Below are 16,951 nucleotides of genomic sequence, written 5' to 3'. Positions count from 1 at the left end.
CAGTACTGACCCTCCGACAGTGCAGCACTCCCTCAGTACTGACCCTCTGACAGTGCAGCTCTCCCTCAGTACTGACCCTCCGACAGTGCGGCACTCCCTCAGTACTGACCCTCCGACAGTGCAGCACTCCCTCAGTACTGACCCTCTGACAGTGCAGCTCTCTCTCAGTACTGACCCTCCGACAGTGCAGCACTCCCTCAGTACTGACCCTCTGACAGTGCAGCTCTCCCTCAGTATTGACCCTCCGACAGTGTGGCACTCCCTCAGTACTGACCCTCCGACAGTGCAGCACTCCCTCAGTACTGACCCTCTGACAGTGCAGCTCTCCCTCAGTACTGACCCTCCGACAGTGCAGCACTCCCTCAGTACTGACCCTCCGACAGTGCAGCACTCCCTCAGTACTGACTCTCCGACAGTGCAGCACTCCCCCAGTACTGACCCTCCGACAGTGCAGCACTCCCTCAGTACTGACTCTCCGACAGCGCAGCACTCCCTCAGTACTGACTCTCCGACAGTGCAGCACTCCCTCAGCACTGACCCTCCGACAGTGCAGCACTCCCTCAGTACTGACCCTCCGACAGTGCAGCGCTCCATCACTCCTGGCATTGGGAGTGTCAGCCTTGATTTTGTGTTCAAATCCCTGGGGTGGTGCTCAAATCCGGGAGAGACGAGACTGTGGCCCACTGAGCCCGGGAACCGCAGGCACCTGATTCTCGGGCCTACCCCCAGGACCGGAGGCCCCCTGTGCAGCATATATCAGAGATCTTCCCCGGTCAGGCAGAGGCCGGAGGTGTTTGACCTCGGACTCCGACGCCCGCCCGTGCCACCTCAGCTGATTCAGGGTTTAAAGGGGTCCTGCCTGCCTTTCAATGAGCTGGAATATCACTCGCCGCCCGCTCCTGCCACCCATGCCCGTGGCCTACCATGCCGCCTGATCAAATCCTGCAAAGCGATTGGCTTAGGGTTGGGTTGGGAGATGCCACCCAGCCGGAACATCGGAACCTTGCTTCGCCCGAAGCCTCCCTCTGCCTGGAGGGCGTCTCCCCGACCAATGAGGGCATCTGATCGAACCCAAGCTCAATGGTAGGGCAGTGATCACTCGCAGGAACTCTGGCTGGTTTTCACCTCCCCCTGATCACCAACCCTCCCACCCACCCCCACCCTGTCCCCCCCACCCCCCCAACCCCTGCAAACCCCCTAGCCCGGGTGGGCTTCTGCATTCAGTTATGAACCACAATCGACTTAGATCAGCCAACCCTGGGGTTTACCTGACCCCACCTCACCGGGTCCACTCCGAGGAGCAGAAGGGAGGCGCCAACAGAAGTCAAAGCCGCCTGTGGAAATTCGCCGCTCCCCCTCCCCGCCCCCCCCACCTCGAGAAGGGTTCTGTGGGGTCGGGGGTGGGGGGGGGGGGGGGGTGTCGTCAGGGAAGGGGGCGCCCCTTGGCGAGCGAGGCGCGGCACCCGAGCGGCCACCCCTCCCGAACCGGGGCCAGGCCCCTCGGCGCGGCCGGTGGACCCTGGCGGACGGTGGGGGGGGGCGGGGTAGCGGGGGGGGGGAGGGGCTGAATAGCCGGGGGGCCCGTCCAGCGCCGCCCACCTCTCTCTCCCCGCCCGACCCCCGCCAACACTTTCACGACCCTCGACCTTTACCAGCTCGCGCCAACGCGTGGCCTGTGGCTAAGGGGTGGGGGTGGGGGGGCGCTTTTTGGGGGGGGGTGTGGGTTTGCAGCGTGGGAGAGCGGGTGCCGCTAACATGGGGGGGGCCAGCCCCCTCGACGCGGTTTGGAGGTGGTGATGGCCTCTGCGCGCGGCCCAACCCAACCCAACTCTTCAAGCTCTTCAAAGGTCAAAGGGCAAAGAGGCTTCCACCGGGCCCCAAAACGGTTAGGCCCCGTTGCCCAGGAAACAGCAGTATATTATATATATTATATATTCCAACAAGACAGCAGCATTAACAACAGCAACATAAGCAGTCTCGCCAAAACAAAAAGCGTGAAGCTCCAAACTTGGTTACAGTTAAAACAGGTTTTATCTGGCTCGTTTAATTTTACTCACACGTTTTAGCATTTAAAAGAATTAAAATAGAATTATTGTTGGGTTATGTTAAAGTTAAGGTTTCTTTTTCCTTCTTTTTTTTTGCGGTTTGTGTCGTTTTTTTTTTAAATGTTAAAAGTTTTTAATTAATTGCTTTTTACCTTTGTCAAGTAGCCACTCATCTACTACCCGACCGAGTCGATATGGAATTCGCTGTCTAGCAATCGCCAGCCGCTCATTATCAAAGTTGCCTTAAAGGTTTAAAGAGACATTTCAGCAGTTAAAATCTGCAAGGTCAAAGGTCAACAGTTAACACTTAAAGCTTTGGGTATGTGAAAGGTCAAAGGTAAGATATTAGCCACCAGGCCGTTGACTTGGCTGAAATTTCTCTCCCTGGAGCTTATGTCCCGTGTGTGTTGCTGTGGAGGGAAGAGAGAGAGAGGGAGAGAGGGAGTGAGGAGGGGAGAGAGAGAGAGGGAGAGAGGGAGGGAGATGGAGAGAGGGAGAGAGATAGAGGGAGAGGGAGAGAGAGGGAGAGAGGGAGGGAGGGAGTGCGGAGGGGAGAGAGAGAAGGAGAGAGAGAGAGGGAGTGCAGAGGGGAGAGAGAGAGAGGGAGAGAGGGAGGGAGAGAGGTAGAGAGGGAGGGAGAGAGAGGGAGAGGGAGAGAGGGGGAGAGGGAGAGAGAGGGAGAGGGAGAGAGAGACGGAGAGAGAGGGAGAGAGGGAGAGAGATAGAGGGGGAGAGAGATAGAGGGAGAGAGGGAGTGCGAAGAGGAAGGAGAGAGAGGGAGAGAGGGGGAGAGGGAGAGAGAGGGAGAGAGAGGGAGAGGGGGAGGGAGAGGGAGAGAGGGAGAGAGAGGGAGAGAGAGGGAGAGAGGGAGAGAGAGAGAGAGAGGGAGAGTGAGAGAGAGCGGGAGAGAGGGGGAGAGAGAGAGGGAGAGAGGGAGCGAGAGGTGAGATGACTGAGGCAGACAAAATCGAGATGGGGCAGCGGGTTTTCGGTTGCCATTGGTCACCATTGCCTTCACACAGTAACGGGGTCGCCATTTGTCGGGGGCCTCGGCCTGTACCGTGTGGGGGGACAACCGAAGGGGGAGGGTGTGGGAAATGGGATCCTGCTCTGCAGTTGGTTGGAGGGCTCCTTTTTTTGGAAGGGGTTGGGTTGGGGCGGCGAGACACCAGTGAGCTGTCCTCTTTTTAATACCCGTTCACCGGGCGCGGGCGTCGCTGGCTAAAGGCCCAGTGTTTGTTGCCCGTCCCTAATTGCCCCTTGGGAAAAGACGGGGGGGCGGATGGGTGGCGAGCCCGGCTTGGTGGACACCCGCCCACCGCGGGCCTACCATTCCCTCCCGCTCACCCCCGGTTCTGTCCCCACAGCCCAGCCTCTGGGTGGCGTGGACCACGAGGAGCTGTGGGGAAAGCTCCCACCCTCTCCGAACCGTTAAAACGGACGGGGCTAAAACCAGACGCTGGCGTCGAGGGAACGGGTAACCAGCCAGGAGTCACACGCGGAAGGGGCAAATGGAACCGGCTAAGTGAGAAACACCCCCAAATAAGAAGCTAACAGCGATCGGGGGAAAGGTGAAACAGGTCGGGACTTTTCCTTGATAGGGAGGGAGGAGACCGGGTGGAGGTTTGTACCCGATGGGTCACTTGGCCAGGGTAGGTGTGGATAGAACGTTCCACTCCTGGGAGCATCTGAAACGAGGAGGCCCCAAGTACAGGATAAATCCAACTGGGAAAACTGGAGAAGTTTCTTCACTTGGGTAGAGCGCGGGACTCGCTACCACAGGAACTGGGCCAGGGAAAGAGCGAGATGCATGGGAAAGGAAATGATGACACGAGAGGAGAGGGGATAGAAAGATAGACCGACAGGCTGAAGCTAGGTGGGTGGAACAGTGTGGCGTGTAAATGCTAGCACGGACTGTTGGGCTGAATGGCCTGTTTCGGTAATGAATGTTCCATCTAAAGCTCTTACAAAGAAATGGGCTCCACCAGCATTGAGTGTTCCAGGTTTATGATCGTGGAGTGGATGAATAATTGGGTTCCATTGATTTCCACAAGACTAGCAAGGTTCATTTACTCCTTGTCATTAGGATATAAACTGACTCCTGGGCTTCTCATCCACGAGTCAGTAAACCTGGATGTGACCTCAACAAGGAGGAGGGGTGCCAGCACTGGATAATAGGTGGGTGCTCTGTCTCTGGGTGTTTAATGGGTGCTCTGTCTCTGGGTGTTTAATGGGTTCCCTGTCTCTGGGTGTTTAATGGGTGCCCTGTCTCTGGGTGTTTAATGGGTGCTCTGTCTCTGGGTGCTCAATGGGTGCTCTGTCTCTGGGTGCTCAATGGGTGCCCTGTCTCTGGGTGTTTAATGGGTGCTCTGTCTCTGGGTGCTCAATGGGTGCTCTGTCTCTGGGTGCTCAATGGGTGCCCTGTCTCTGGGTGTTTAATGGGTGCTCTGTCTCTGGGTGCTCAATGGGTGCTCTGTCTCTGGGTGCTCAATGGGTGCCCTGTCTCTGGGTGTTTAATGGGTGCTCTGTCTCTGGGTGCTCAATGGGTGCTCTGTCTCTGGGTGTTTAATGGGTGCTCTGTCTCTGGGTGCTCAATGGGTGCCCTGTCTCTGGGTGTTTAATGGGTGCTCTGGCTCTGGGTGTTTAATGGGTGCTCTGTCTCTGGGTGCTCAATGGGTGCCCTGTCTCTGGGTGTTTAATGGGTGCTCTGTCTCTGGGTGTTTAATGGGTGCCCTGTCTCTGGGTGTTTAATGGGTGCCCTGTCTCTGGGTGTTTAATGGGTGCTCTGTCTCTGGGTGTTTAATGGGTGCTCTGTCTCTGGGTGTTTAACAGGTGCTCTGTCTCTGGGTGCTCAATGGGTGCCCTGTCTCTGGGTGTTTAACGGGTGCTCTGTCTCTGGGTGTTTAACAGGTGCTCTGTCTCTGGGTGTTTAACGGGTGCTCTGTCTCTGGGTGTTTAACGGGTGCTCTGTCTCTGGGTGTTTAATGGGTGCCCTGTCTCTGGGTGTTTAATGGGTGCTCTGTCTCTGGGTGTTTAACGGGTGCCCTGTCTCTGGGTGTTTAATGGGTGCTCTGTCTCTGGGTGTTTAATGGGTGCTCTGTCTCTGGGTGTTTAACGGGTGCTCTATCTGAGGGTGTTTAATGGGTGCTCTGTCTCTGGGTGTTTAATGGGTGCTCTATCTCTGGGTGTTTAATGGGTGCTCTGTCTCTGGGTGTTTAATGGGTGCTCTGTCTCTGGGTGTTTAATGGGTGCTCTGTCTCTGAGTGTTTAATGGGTGCCCTGTCTCTGGGTGTTTAACGGGTGCTCTGTCTCTGGGTGTTTAATGGGTGCTCTGTCTCTGGGTGCTCAATGAGTGCTCTGTCTCTGGGTGTTTAATGGGTGCCCTGTCTCTGGGTGTTTAATGGGTGCTCTGTCTCTGGGTGTTTAATGGGTGCTCTGTCTCTGGGTGCTCAATGAGTGCTCTGTCTCTGGGTGTTTAATGGGTGCTCTGTCTGTGAGTGTTTAATGGGTGCCCTGTCTCTGGGTGTTTAATGGGTGCTCTGTCTCTGAGTGTTTAATGGGTGCTCTGTCTCTGGGTGTTTAATGGGTGCCCTGTCTCTGGGTGTTTAATGGGTGCCCTGTCTCTGGGTGTTTAATGGGTGCTCTGTCTCTGGGTGTTTAATGGGTGCTCTATCTGAGGGTGTTTAATGGGTGCTCTGTCTCTTTGTCTCAACATCTATCTTTGTAGCAAATATCTGCCTGAATATTTAGCAGAGGACATGGAAAGTCTATCTCAACGTCTAAAGGTCTGTTTCACTTAGTGAAGGACCATCTCAGGATCTATCTTACTGAGGGAAGGGCTGTCTGTAAGTCTATCTTAGGGAAGGACAATCTGTAGACCTATCTTACTGAGGAAAGCACTATCTATGGTCTACGTTACTTACTGAAGGTCACTCAGGGTGCGAAGGTCTGTCTCAAAGAATGAAGGGTAATAGTAAACATCAGGCTCCTCTTGAGTTACCTAATGCTCCGTTGACCCCATAAATTATGGCACCATCTTAAAAAAATTCATGAGGGAAAATCGCAAGTAGGAGCGGTCACAAGCAAGTGACCCGCAGGACAAAGTGTGTCTTTGTGGACAGTTCCTCCATTAAGTATAAGGGATGGGCGAGCACTCCCTTTAACAAAGAATCTCTTCCTTCCTTGGGAAAATATCACACTTTTAACGCACCAATGAGACGCCAAAAGATCGTCAGGCGGCCAATCAGGAGGTTTGGCTGCGTCCGCCCGATTGGCCAAGCTAGCCAATCCAGTGCTCGTCCCCCGGCACTGCCAGGTTCTCGGGGCCCTACTTGACCTTTGCAATGGGGGGGGTGGCCTTACAAAGGGCAGGATCGAGACTTGACCCCAGAGTGCTGACCTGATGACCGACCCTCCCACCCCCGCCACTGTCATGTTAAGTCAACGGCCAGCTGGTTAATACTGGATGCTTAGATTAGATCATTGTGTGCGTGTGTGTGTGAGTGAGAGAGCGGCCTGAGGTTTTACACTGCAAACTCCTGAATTACAACGGCTTTGGTTGTGGTTTAAGACGGTTAACACACGATGTTACCCATTTACAGGACTTTTAGCCTCGGTTTTATAGAGAATTTAAGCCAGCAGAGAAAGAAGTAGAAGTTATTTATGTCGCACTTTTAAATAAGGTAACAGAGAATTACACGACTTTTGAAATGCGAGGTTTGGAGATGAGTTTGACCTGTTTTGTTGCAGAGACTCTCCCTTCGCCTGCAAAGGCAAAGTCAGGTGAAGACGCAGACACCTCTCCTGTTTGTTTTAAACCGGTTAAATGCACTTTTAGCCTGATTCAAGAGGACCACGTACCGTTCTTCAATGTTATTTTCCACCTTTATCCACACAGCCTCCTCTGGGCCTTTATTTTAATCGTTATTAAAGCCTTTAGGTTTCTCTTTGTGGTAAAATTATCTCTTTTAATCGCCTCTCGCCCTCCCACCCCACCCCACCCTGCCCCGGAGACTTTATCTTTGTGCTCTTGATGACATCGCTGGGGTGGGGGAGAACAAAGGAACGTAGGGGGGCAGGACTTAGGCCACTCGGCCCCTCGGGCCTGCTCCGCCCTTCCACTAGATCACGGCTTGACCTTTTACCTCAACGCCATCTTCCCTCGCACCATCCCCCCGTATCCCTTCGTGTCATCGGTACCTGAGAGATCTACCGACCTCAGTCTTGAACGTACTCAGCGACTGAGCCTCTGGCGGGTGGGGGGGTAGAGAATTCCAAAGGTCCACCAACCCTCCGAGTGAAGAAATTCCTCCTCGTCTCACCCCTAAGTGGCCTGGCCCCTTATTCTGAGACTGTGTCCCCTGGTTCTCGACCCACCAGCCTGGGGGTAAACATCCTATCCGCGTCGACCCCGTCACGCCCTGTAAGGAATTTGTACACTTCAATGAGATCGCCTCTCATTCTTCGAAACTCTAGGGAATAGAGGCCCAGTCTCCTCAATCTCTCCTCATAAGACAATCCTGCCCGTCCCAGGTGAACCTCCACTGCACTCCCTCCAAGGCCAGCGTTGCCTCTTTCTCTGTCGAAGAGTCAAAGGTAAAACATATTGCCCTGGTGCATGCTGGGAGCGTTGCCTGCGATCAGTCACGATCAGGAGGTGATGCACCCTTAAAGTGGCGTGAGGGTGGTGGGGAGTGGAGGGTGGTGGTTGCGATCGGGGGATTTGTCCTCGCCTGGAATGGCTCTTACCCACAGGCAGTCCCCCTACTCTGGTGTTTCTCCGAAGCCCTCCATCGCTGCCCTATCTCTGCGCCCTCCTCCGAGAATCCCTCCGATCCCGACCTATTCCGCGCTCCTGATTTCCATCGCGCCACCGTCGGCGGCCGTGCCTTCAGCTGCCTGGGGAGCCAAAACTCCGGAATTCCCTCCGTAAACCACTCAGCCTCTCTCTCTCTCTCTCTCCTTCTTTAAGCCGCTCCTTAAAATCAACCTCTTTGACCGAGCCTTTGATTTCTTGTCCTGTTATCTCCTGACGTGTCAAATTTCATCGAGTAACGGTCCGGGGAAGCACCTCAGGATGTTTTATGGCAGTAACCGCACAGCCCTGGGCATGAATTTGGTTGTCATGGAGACCAGCTACCAGAGGCCTCAAAGAGATAGGCCCCGGGGGAGTCAAGCCACCTGAGACGCTAAGGCCGCAACTCTCTGGCCCCCTCCCTCCGGCGGGATTTTCCGGTCCCGCCGAAGCCAGTGGGCTTTTTGAACGGCGCGCCGCGTATTCCGGCCCCACCCCCTCCGCGATGGGGGTGGGGGGGGGGGGGCGCTGCAAAAAGTCCGTCCCTTGACTCTCCCGCTTGTGGCGATGTGGCGAGGTTAAGGGTCGGCCCCCGGAAGACCGGACGCCGTTCTCTCAGCCCGACACGGTGCAGGGGGGAGGTTGCCGGGTAACCTTGTGATGGCTGTCGCAGGACCAGCGGCCCGGCCTAACCATCCGTCGGACATGGTGAGTTCAAACCCCAGGCCGGCCGTGGGAGAGAGTGAATCCCCCCCACCCCCACCCCCACCGCCCCACCCCCGTTCAATGACCCTTCCGCAATAAGAGGCCCTGCTCTTTCAAAGAGGCATCCAGTTCGCCAGTGTGCCCTCTGAGGGAGGGAAAGCTGCTATCCTCACCCGGCCTGGGCCTACACGTTTCTATTTTCAGGGCGTCACTGGTAAAACAAGCATTCGTTACCCATCCCTAATTGCCCCCTCGACCCGAGCGGCTCCCTCGGCCGTTTCCGGCGGCCGTTCAGAGTCAACCAACGTGGCTGTGTGGGTCCGGAGTCACGTGTAGGCCCCGAGTCACGTGTAGGCCCCGGACCGGGTAAGGACGGCAGGTTTCCTTCCCTAAAGGGGACGTGAGCGAACCGGGTGGGGTTTTTTTTTTTTGTTAACAGCGATTGGCGTCATCAGGCTTTTAATTCTAGGTTTATTTTTTTTTCCCCTCACGTATCGAATTCCGAATCTCACCGGTGGGATTCGGACCCAGGTCCCCAGGGCTCTCAGGATGACGGGGCCCGGCGATAATCCCGCCGCCGCCGCCAACGCCTTTCCCGTCCTCGCTCGTTGCCGTGGCCTCTCACCCCGCCCTCCCCGACCTCAACAGGTGTGGCCTCCACAGGCCCCGCCAACCACCGCCAACCGCCAACCACCACCCCGCGGTTGAAGATCCGCTCACTCCTCCCCTCTCCAGATGGGATTTTTTAACGACGATCGATGGTGGTCGCCGTGGTCACCGTTGACTGAGACTCTTTCTATTCCAGATTTTCATTCATTGAATTTAAATTCTACCAGCTGCCACCCACCCCCACCCCCCCGCCGCCCCAGGGCATCAGAGTGAAAGAAAAACACCGAGGACGACGGGAATATGAAATAAAAACAGGGAACTCTTTTAGAGTCGTACGGACTCGAAACGTCAACTCTGTTTCCCTCTCCGCAGACGCTGCCCGACCTGCTGAGTTTTCCCAGCGTTTTTCCGGTTTTATCCCCAGAGCATTGGCCTGGGCCCAGCCACACCATTCCCAGCACGCCACCTTCTCCCCATGCGACTCCAGTCTCACACAGCAAACGCGGTGGCTCTTAACTGGCCCCCCACCCCCACCCCCACCCCGAAATACAAACCGAAAATGCTGGAAAAACCCAGCGGGCATGGCAGCGTCTGTGGAGAGAGAAACAGGGGGTGGGGGTGGACGTTTCGAGTCCGTCTGACTCTTCTTCAGAGTCAAGGAGAAGTAGAAATGTGACGGGGTTTTATATTGTTTGAGGGGGTGGGGGGAGGTGGAGCAGGCGGATGAACAAGACAGGAGGACAGGGAGAGGTGGGAGCTCAGGAGAGATTGACAGAGATGCCGCGGACACAAGACAGAGGGAGCGTTAATGGCAGTGTTAAAGACTCAAGGAGGTGTTGATAGCGGCGTGAAGGTAAGATAGCGGAATGTGTTACTAACAGAACAAGGGTCAGCGCTGTGTGAAAGCACAACACGGAAACAAGGTGACCCTGTGGAGTGCGGTGGGGGCGAAGGGGGTGGTGGGTGAGGTGGGGGTTTGAGGAAAACTGATTTAAAAAGATATAAAAATAATAAACAGTTTAGTATCCATCATATTTCCACTTCTCTTCAGCTCTGAAGAAGGGTCATACGGACGCGAAAGGTTAACTCTGTTTCTCTCCCCACGGATGCTGCCAGACCAGCTACGTTTTTCCAGCACTTTCCGGTTTTATCCCCAGAGCAGCATCGGCCTGGGCCACGGGATTACTAGACCAGCGACATTCCCACCATGTCCCCTTCTCCCCTCCATCTCTGTAATCTCCTCCTTTCTCCGTAACCTCATCCCTATCTCCGTAACCTCCTCCATGTTACTGTAACCTCCTCCCTATCTCTGTAACCTCCTCCCTATCTCTGTAACCTCCTCCCTATCTCTGTAACCTCCTCCCAATCTCTGTAACCTCCTCCCAATCTTCAGAACATCCTCCCTATCTCTGTAACCTCCTCCCTATCTCTGTAACCTCCTCCCAATCTCTGCAACCTCCTCCCTATCTCTGTAACCTCCTCCCAATCTCTGTAACCTCCTCTCAATCTCTGTAGCCTCCTCACCATCTCTGTAACCACCTCCCTATCTCAGTAACCTCCTCCTATCTCTGTAACCTCTCCCTATCTCTGTAACCTCCTCCCTATCTCTGTAACCTCCCCCTTTCTCTGTAACCTCCTCTCTATCTCTGTACCTCCTCCCTATCTCTGTACCTCCTCCCTATCTCTGTAACCTCCTCCCTATCTCTGTAACCTCCTCTCTATCTCTGTACCTCCTCCCTATCTCTGTAACCTCCTCCCTATCTCTGTAACCTCCTCCCTATCTCTGTAACCTCCTCCCTACCTCTGTAACCTCCTCCCTATCTCTGTAACCTCCTCTCTATCTCTGTAACCTCCTCCCTATCTCTGTAACCTCCTCCCAATCTCTGTAACCTCCTCCCTATCTCTGTAACCTCCTCCCTATCTCTGTAACCTCCTCCCGATCTATGTGATTCCAGTCTCACAGCGGTGTGGTTGCCCCTTGCCCGCCCTCTGACAGGCCCAAGCCGCTCAGTGGCATCAAACGGGAGGGAAATGCGGGCAAGAAACGTCGGCCTTGCCAGCGGCGCCCGCAGCCCAGCAATAAAAATTAGAAACGGCGGGGTGGGGGGTGGGGGAGGGAGGGCACCGAACTGAACCAGGGGTAGGCCCGAGGCCTGCACACCGAGCTGCGGCTCCGCAGCCACAAACCCCGGTCGCTCTGGCCCCCGCTGCCTCGGGGAACGGCGGAGGGAGAAGGGGGACTTTAAAAGGCGGCGTCGGGAGACTCCCCCGCGCTCCGGCCAAAGCGGGAGGTGGGGCGGGGTTGGGGGGGCTGCGGCAGAGTGAGGGGGCCCCCCTCGGCAAGGAGCGAGCCCTGAACCCTCTGCTCCGCCTTGAGCTGGAGCTGGAGCGTCAGCTCCTCCAGGCACACGGGAGCGCAAGGCCGAGGGCCCTGTCGACGGCAGGACGCCAGGTCAGTGCGGCAGGCTCGGCTGCCCGGTGGGAGTCCCGTGGCTCGGTTGCCGCACGCCGTTAGTTAATACGTTGACATAACATCGGCGACGGAACACTAATCTCGGAGAGTTTGGGAGCGTTTCGCTTCAAGCGTTAAGCTAAGTTCATAAAGAGCTTGCCGATTATATTTGTCGGAGTGCGCTTCTCCGTAAGCACATATATAATTTCCAGCCTGGGATCTGCTGATGACTCGTCAGAGAGATGCACACACTTACGGCTTTAATTGAACACATTGCTAAATTCATGCCTCGCTGCTTCTTTCTGATTGAACTGCTGCTATCCCTGACATATGTGATGAATCACCGCTTGTTAAAAGGAGACCCTTTATTTTTTATTTTTTTTTTAATTTCGCCGCTATTACTCACAGTCATTAAACACGGCAATTTTCCATCAGAGATGTTTAGCCCTGCCCTGCCGCTGCCTCGCGCTGTGCTTTCCCGGTCCCTGGCTCTGAGTTCCTCCCCCCTCACCCCCCCCCACACACCACACCATCTCCCCGCTCTCTCCCAGGCCTCTCCCACCACCTCCCCCCCACCCCCACTCTCCCCCCCACCCCCTGCGGTCAGCGACCACCCCCGCTCCCAAACCGCAAGGCAATGCTTTCTGTGTCACCGCCCTTGCTCTGGTACGAGGCGTGGTTTGGCATCACCACCATCCTGGATTCTTCGCCACTCCCCCCCAACTAATCTGGTCCTCGCTTTGGCCTGGACAATCTCCTGGCCTAAATGAGCTCCTGCTCCCAAAAAAAATCGATGCGATATTAAAATCCATATTCTTCTTTTCAGATTCCTCGTGTGCTCCCTCCCTATCTCTGTAAACGCCTCCCGATCTCAACCTCCTCTCTATCTCTGTAACCGCCTCCTGATCTCAACCTCCTCTCTATCTCTGTAACCGCCTCCTGATCTCAACCTCCTCTCTATCTCTGTAACCGCCTCCTGACCTCAACCTCCTCTCGATCTCTGTAACCGCCTCCTGATCTCAACCTCCTCTCTATCTCTGTAACCGCCTCCTGATCTCAACCTCCTCTCTATCTCGGTAACCTCCTCCTGATCTCAACCTCCTCTCTATCTCTGTAACCGCCTCCTGATCTCAACCTCCTCTCTATCTCTGTAACCGCCTCCTGATCTCAACCTCCTCTCTATCTCTGTAACCGCCTCCTGATCTCAACCTCCTCTCTATCTCTGTAACTGCCTCCTGATCTCAACCTCCTCTCTATCTCTGTAACCGCCTCCTGATCTCAACCTCCTCCCCATCTCTGTAACCACCTCCTTATCTTCAAAATCTCCTCCCTATCTCTGTAACCTTCTCTCTATCTTTGTAACCTCCTCCCTATTTCTGTAAACTCCCTCTCTCTCTGTAACCTCCTCCCAATCTCTGTAACCCCCTCCTTATCTCTGTAATACCCTCCCTATCTCTGTAACCACCTCCCTATCTTCGAAATCTCCTCCCTATTTCTGTAGCCTCCCCTCTACCTTTATAACCTCCGTCCTATCTCCGTAACCTCCTCCCTATCTCTGTAACCTCATCCCTATCTCTGTGACCTCCTCCCTATCTTTGGAACCTCCTCCCTATCTCTGTAACCTCCTCCCTATCTCAGTAACCTCCTCACCTATCTCTGTAATCTCCTCTGTAACTCTGTAACCTCCTCCCTATCTCTGTAACTTCCTCCCTATCTTTGGAACCTCCTCCCTATCTTTGGAACCTCCTCCCTATCTCTGTAACCTCCTCCCTATCTCTGTAACCTCCTCACCTGTCTCTGTAATCTCCTCTGTAACTCTGTAACCTCCTCCCTATCTCTGTAACTTCCTCCCGATCTTTGGAACCTCCTCCCTATCTTTGGAACCTCCTCCCTATCTCTGCAACCTCCTCCCTATCTCTGTAACCTCCTCCCTATCTTTGGAACCTCCTCCCTATCTCTGTAACCCCCTCCTTATCTCTGTAATCTCCTCCCTATCTCTATAACCTGCTCCCTATCTCTGTAACCCCCTCCTTATCTCTGTAATCTCCTCCCTATCTCTATCTCCTCCCTATCTCTGTAACCTCCTCCCTATCTTTGGAACCTCCTCCCTATCACTGTAACCCCCTCCTTATCTCTGTAACCTCCTCCCTATCTCTATAACCTCCTCCCTATCTCTATAACCTGCTCCCTATCTCTGTAACCTCCTCCCTATCTCTGTAACCTCCTCCCTATCTTTGGAAACTCCTCCCTATCTCTGTAACTCCCTCCTTATCTCTGTAATCTCCTCCCTATCTCTATAACCTGCTCCCTATCTCTGTAACTTCCTCCCTATCTCTGTAACCACCTCCTCCCCTATAACTGTCTGAGCTCTGTCTCTGCCCTCTTGAGCACCCCCTCTTTTAATCCCCCCCACACTGACATCTGTGTCTTCAAACTGCCTGAGGCCCTAAGCACTGGGCTTTCTGGAACTGTCGGCCGTTCCTCCACTGTCACTGGGTCAAAACTCCTGGAACTCCCTCCCTAACAGCGCTATGGGTGTACCCACACCACATGGACTGCAGCGGCTCAAGAAGGCGGCTCACCCCCACCATCTTCTCAAGGGGGCAATTAGGGATGGGCAATAAATGCCAGCAACGTCCACACCCTGTGAAAGAATAAATAAAAATGCAACTCCTTAAATCTCTCCTCCTCTCCCCCCTCCTTTAAGGCACCCCTTAAATCCGACCTCTTTGACCGAGCTTTTGGTCACTAGTCCCTGATTCTCCTCATGTGGCTCGGGGGCAAATTGTGTTCGACAATGCTCGTGCGTAGCACCTTGGGATGTTTTACTCTGCGAAAGGCACCATATAAATGCAAGTTGTTGTGGTGATTCGAAATGAGCTGCCTTTGGGTGCCAGACAAAAGCCCCTGTTGCGAGTTGCATTGTCCAGTCTGAAACTCAGACCCCCCCCACCCCGAGCTTCAGCTGAAGCTGCAGACCATCACTCCTTCCTCCCACGGCTACAGAGAAAAGGTGTTGCTTCTATCATCGTCTCCTCCGCTGCATTGAGTGAGGCTCCAGTGGTCTTTGGGCAGCGTTAAACGCCGGCCACCCATGTTGGGGGTGGGGGGTGGGGAGAGAGAGGGGAGGAATAATTCGCCCCCCGATGAGAGTGAGCTACCAGCTGGCGCTTAATGCTCGGAGCTCGGAGAGCCAAAATTCCCTGGATCGCCCCTCGCAAACAGCACGGTGGGCGTACCCACGCCGCGCGGACTGGCAGCCGCTCAAGATGGCGGCCCACCCGCCCCCTTCTCGAGGGGCAGTGAGGGACGGACGATAAATGCTGGGCCCGGCCAGCGACGCCCACGTCCCCGTGAAAGAATAAATAAAAAAGGCAACTCCTTAAACCTCTCCGCCGCTCGAGGAGAAGGTGACGTTGCCTGGCGTCGACTCTGAAGTAGGAAAGGACACTAAAGACAAGGCCTTGACAGGGTGAAAGCTGCCTCTTTAAGTGATGCGCGACAGGCGTAAACATCACAAGCTGATTCGCGCCTTGAATTCGGTCAGCATTAAAATAACTTGTATCTACACGGCGTCTCCAATATCCTGAAATGCCTCACAGGAGCACGTTTGACACCGAGCCACATAATTAGACCAAAAGCTTGTTCAAAGGAGGTACCTGCAGCCTTTATTTCTTGAGTGTCTGTTATTAACGCAAGTACAGAATAAACCACTTCTGTGCCCTGCCTGTGTCACGTTCCCCTCAGCTCGTCCCCATCGTTAAACCCTGACGTCCGCCGCTGGGCCGGGATTTTTCCGGCCCCGACACCCACCGGCGGGCATCCTCACGGGCCGGGAGGGGGAAAATCGGGAGAGGCCGTGTCGGGGGCCGGGAGATCCCGGGGTCTTCGAGTGGGAACAGCCCTGTGTAAACAAGTCACACAGGGATTACGCTCTTCGACCAGCAGTGGGTGCTGCAGCATCGGGCAGACAGGGACCCCCAGCAACCAGAACGGAGAAACTCCAAAATCCAAGAATTAACTCTGCCCTGGGCTTAAATCAAAATATTTAAATCCTTCAATTCGATTCCAGTCTGTAACTCACTCCCGGGTGTTGGTTATTCTATATATAAACCGCCCGAACTCCTCGATTAGATTCCAGTCTGTAACTCACTCCCGGGTGTCGGTTATTCTATATATAAACCGCCCGAACCCCTCGATTAGATTCCAGTCTGTAACTCACTCCCAGGTATCTGTTATTCTATATATAAACCGCCCGAACCCCTCGATTAGATTCCAGTCTGTAACTCACTCCCGGGTATCTGTTATTCTATATATAAACCCCCCGAACCCCTCGATTAGATTCCAGTCTGTAACTCACTCCCGGGTATCTGTTATTCTATATATAAACCACCCCGAACCCCTCGATTAGATTCCAGTCTGTAACTCACTCCCGGGTATCTGTTATTCTATATATAAACCACCCCGAACCCCTCGATTAGATTCCAGTCTGTAACTCACTCCCGGGTATCTGTTATTCTATATATAAACCACCCCGAACCCCTCGATTAGATTCCAGTCTGTAACTCACTCCCGGGTATCTGTTATTCTATATATAAACCACCCCGAACCCCTTGATTAGATTCCAGTCTGTAACTCACTCCCGGGTATCTGTTATTCTATATATAAACCACCCCGAACCCCTTGATTAGATTCCAGTCTGTAACTCACTCCCAGGTATCTGTTATTCTATATATAAACCCCCCCGGAACCCCTCGATTAGATTCCAGTCTGTAACTCACTCCCGGGTATCTGTTATTCTATATATAAACCACCCCGAACCCCTTGATTAGATTCCAGTCTGTAACTCACTCCCAGGTATCTGTTATTCTATATATAAACCCCCCCGGAACCCCTCGATTAGATTCCAGTCTGTAACTCACTCCCGGGTATCTGTTATTCTATACATAAACCACCCGAATCCCTCGATTAGATTCCAGTCTGTAACTCACTCCCAGGTATCTGTTATTCTATGTATAAACCACCCCGAACCCCTCGATTAGATTCCAGTCTGTAACTCACTCCCGGGTATCTGTTATTCTATATATAAACCACCTGAAACCCACGATTAGATTCCAGTCTGTAACTCACTCCCGGGTATCTGTTATTCTATATATAAACCACCTGAACCCCTCGATTAGATTCCAGTCTGTAACTCACTGTCGGGTATCTGTTATTCTGTATATAAACCACCCCGAACCCCTCGATTAGATTCCAGTCTGTAACTCACTCCCAGGTATCTGTTATTCTACATATAAACCACCCGAACCCCTCGATTAGATTCCAGTGTGTACCTCACTCCCGGGT

The 16,951-nt window shown here is 54.0% G+C and overlaps 1 protein-coding gene across 1 annotated transcript in view; it reads right to left on the bottom strand.

The window, feature by feature from the left end:
- The window catches only part of nrxn2b (neurexin 2b), a 1,731,499-nt gene that overhangs the window by 145,550 nt on the left and 1,568,998 nt on the right, over window positions 1-16,951 (bottom strand). The window contains exon 19 of the mRNA XM_078532738.1: window positions 2,198-2,287. Coding sequence (XP_078388864.1) covers window positions 2,198-2,287 — 90 coding nt within the window. The remainder of the gene's footprint in view (window positions 1-2,197; window positions 2,288-16,951) is intronic.

The sequence above is a fragment of the Cetorhinus maximus genome, chromosome 31 (genome assembly GCF_964194155.1).
Source record: "Cetorhinus maximus chromosome 31, sCetMax3.hap1.1, whole genome shotgun sequence".
Taxonomy (NCBI): domain Eukaryota; kingdom Metazoa; phylum Chordata; class Chondrichthyes; order Lamniformes; family Cetorhinidae; genus Cetorhinus; species Cetorhinus maximus.
This window is presented reverse-complemented; position numbering and strand designations above follow the sequence as displayed.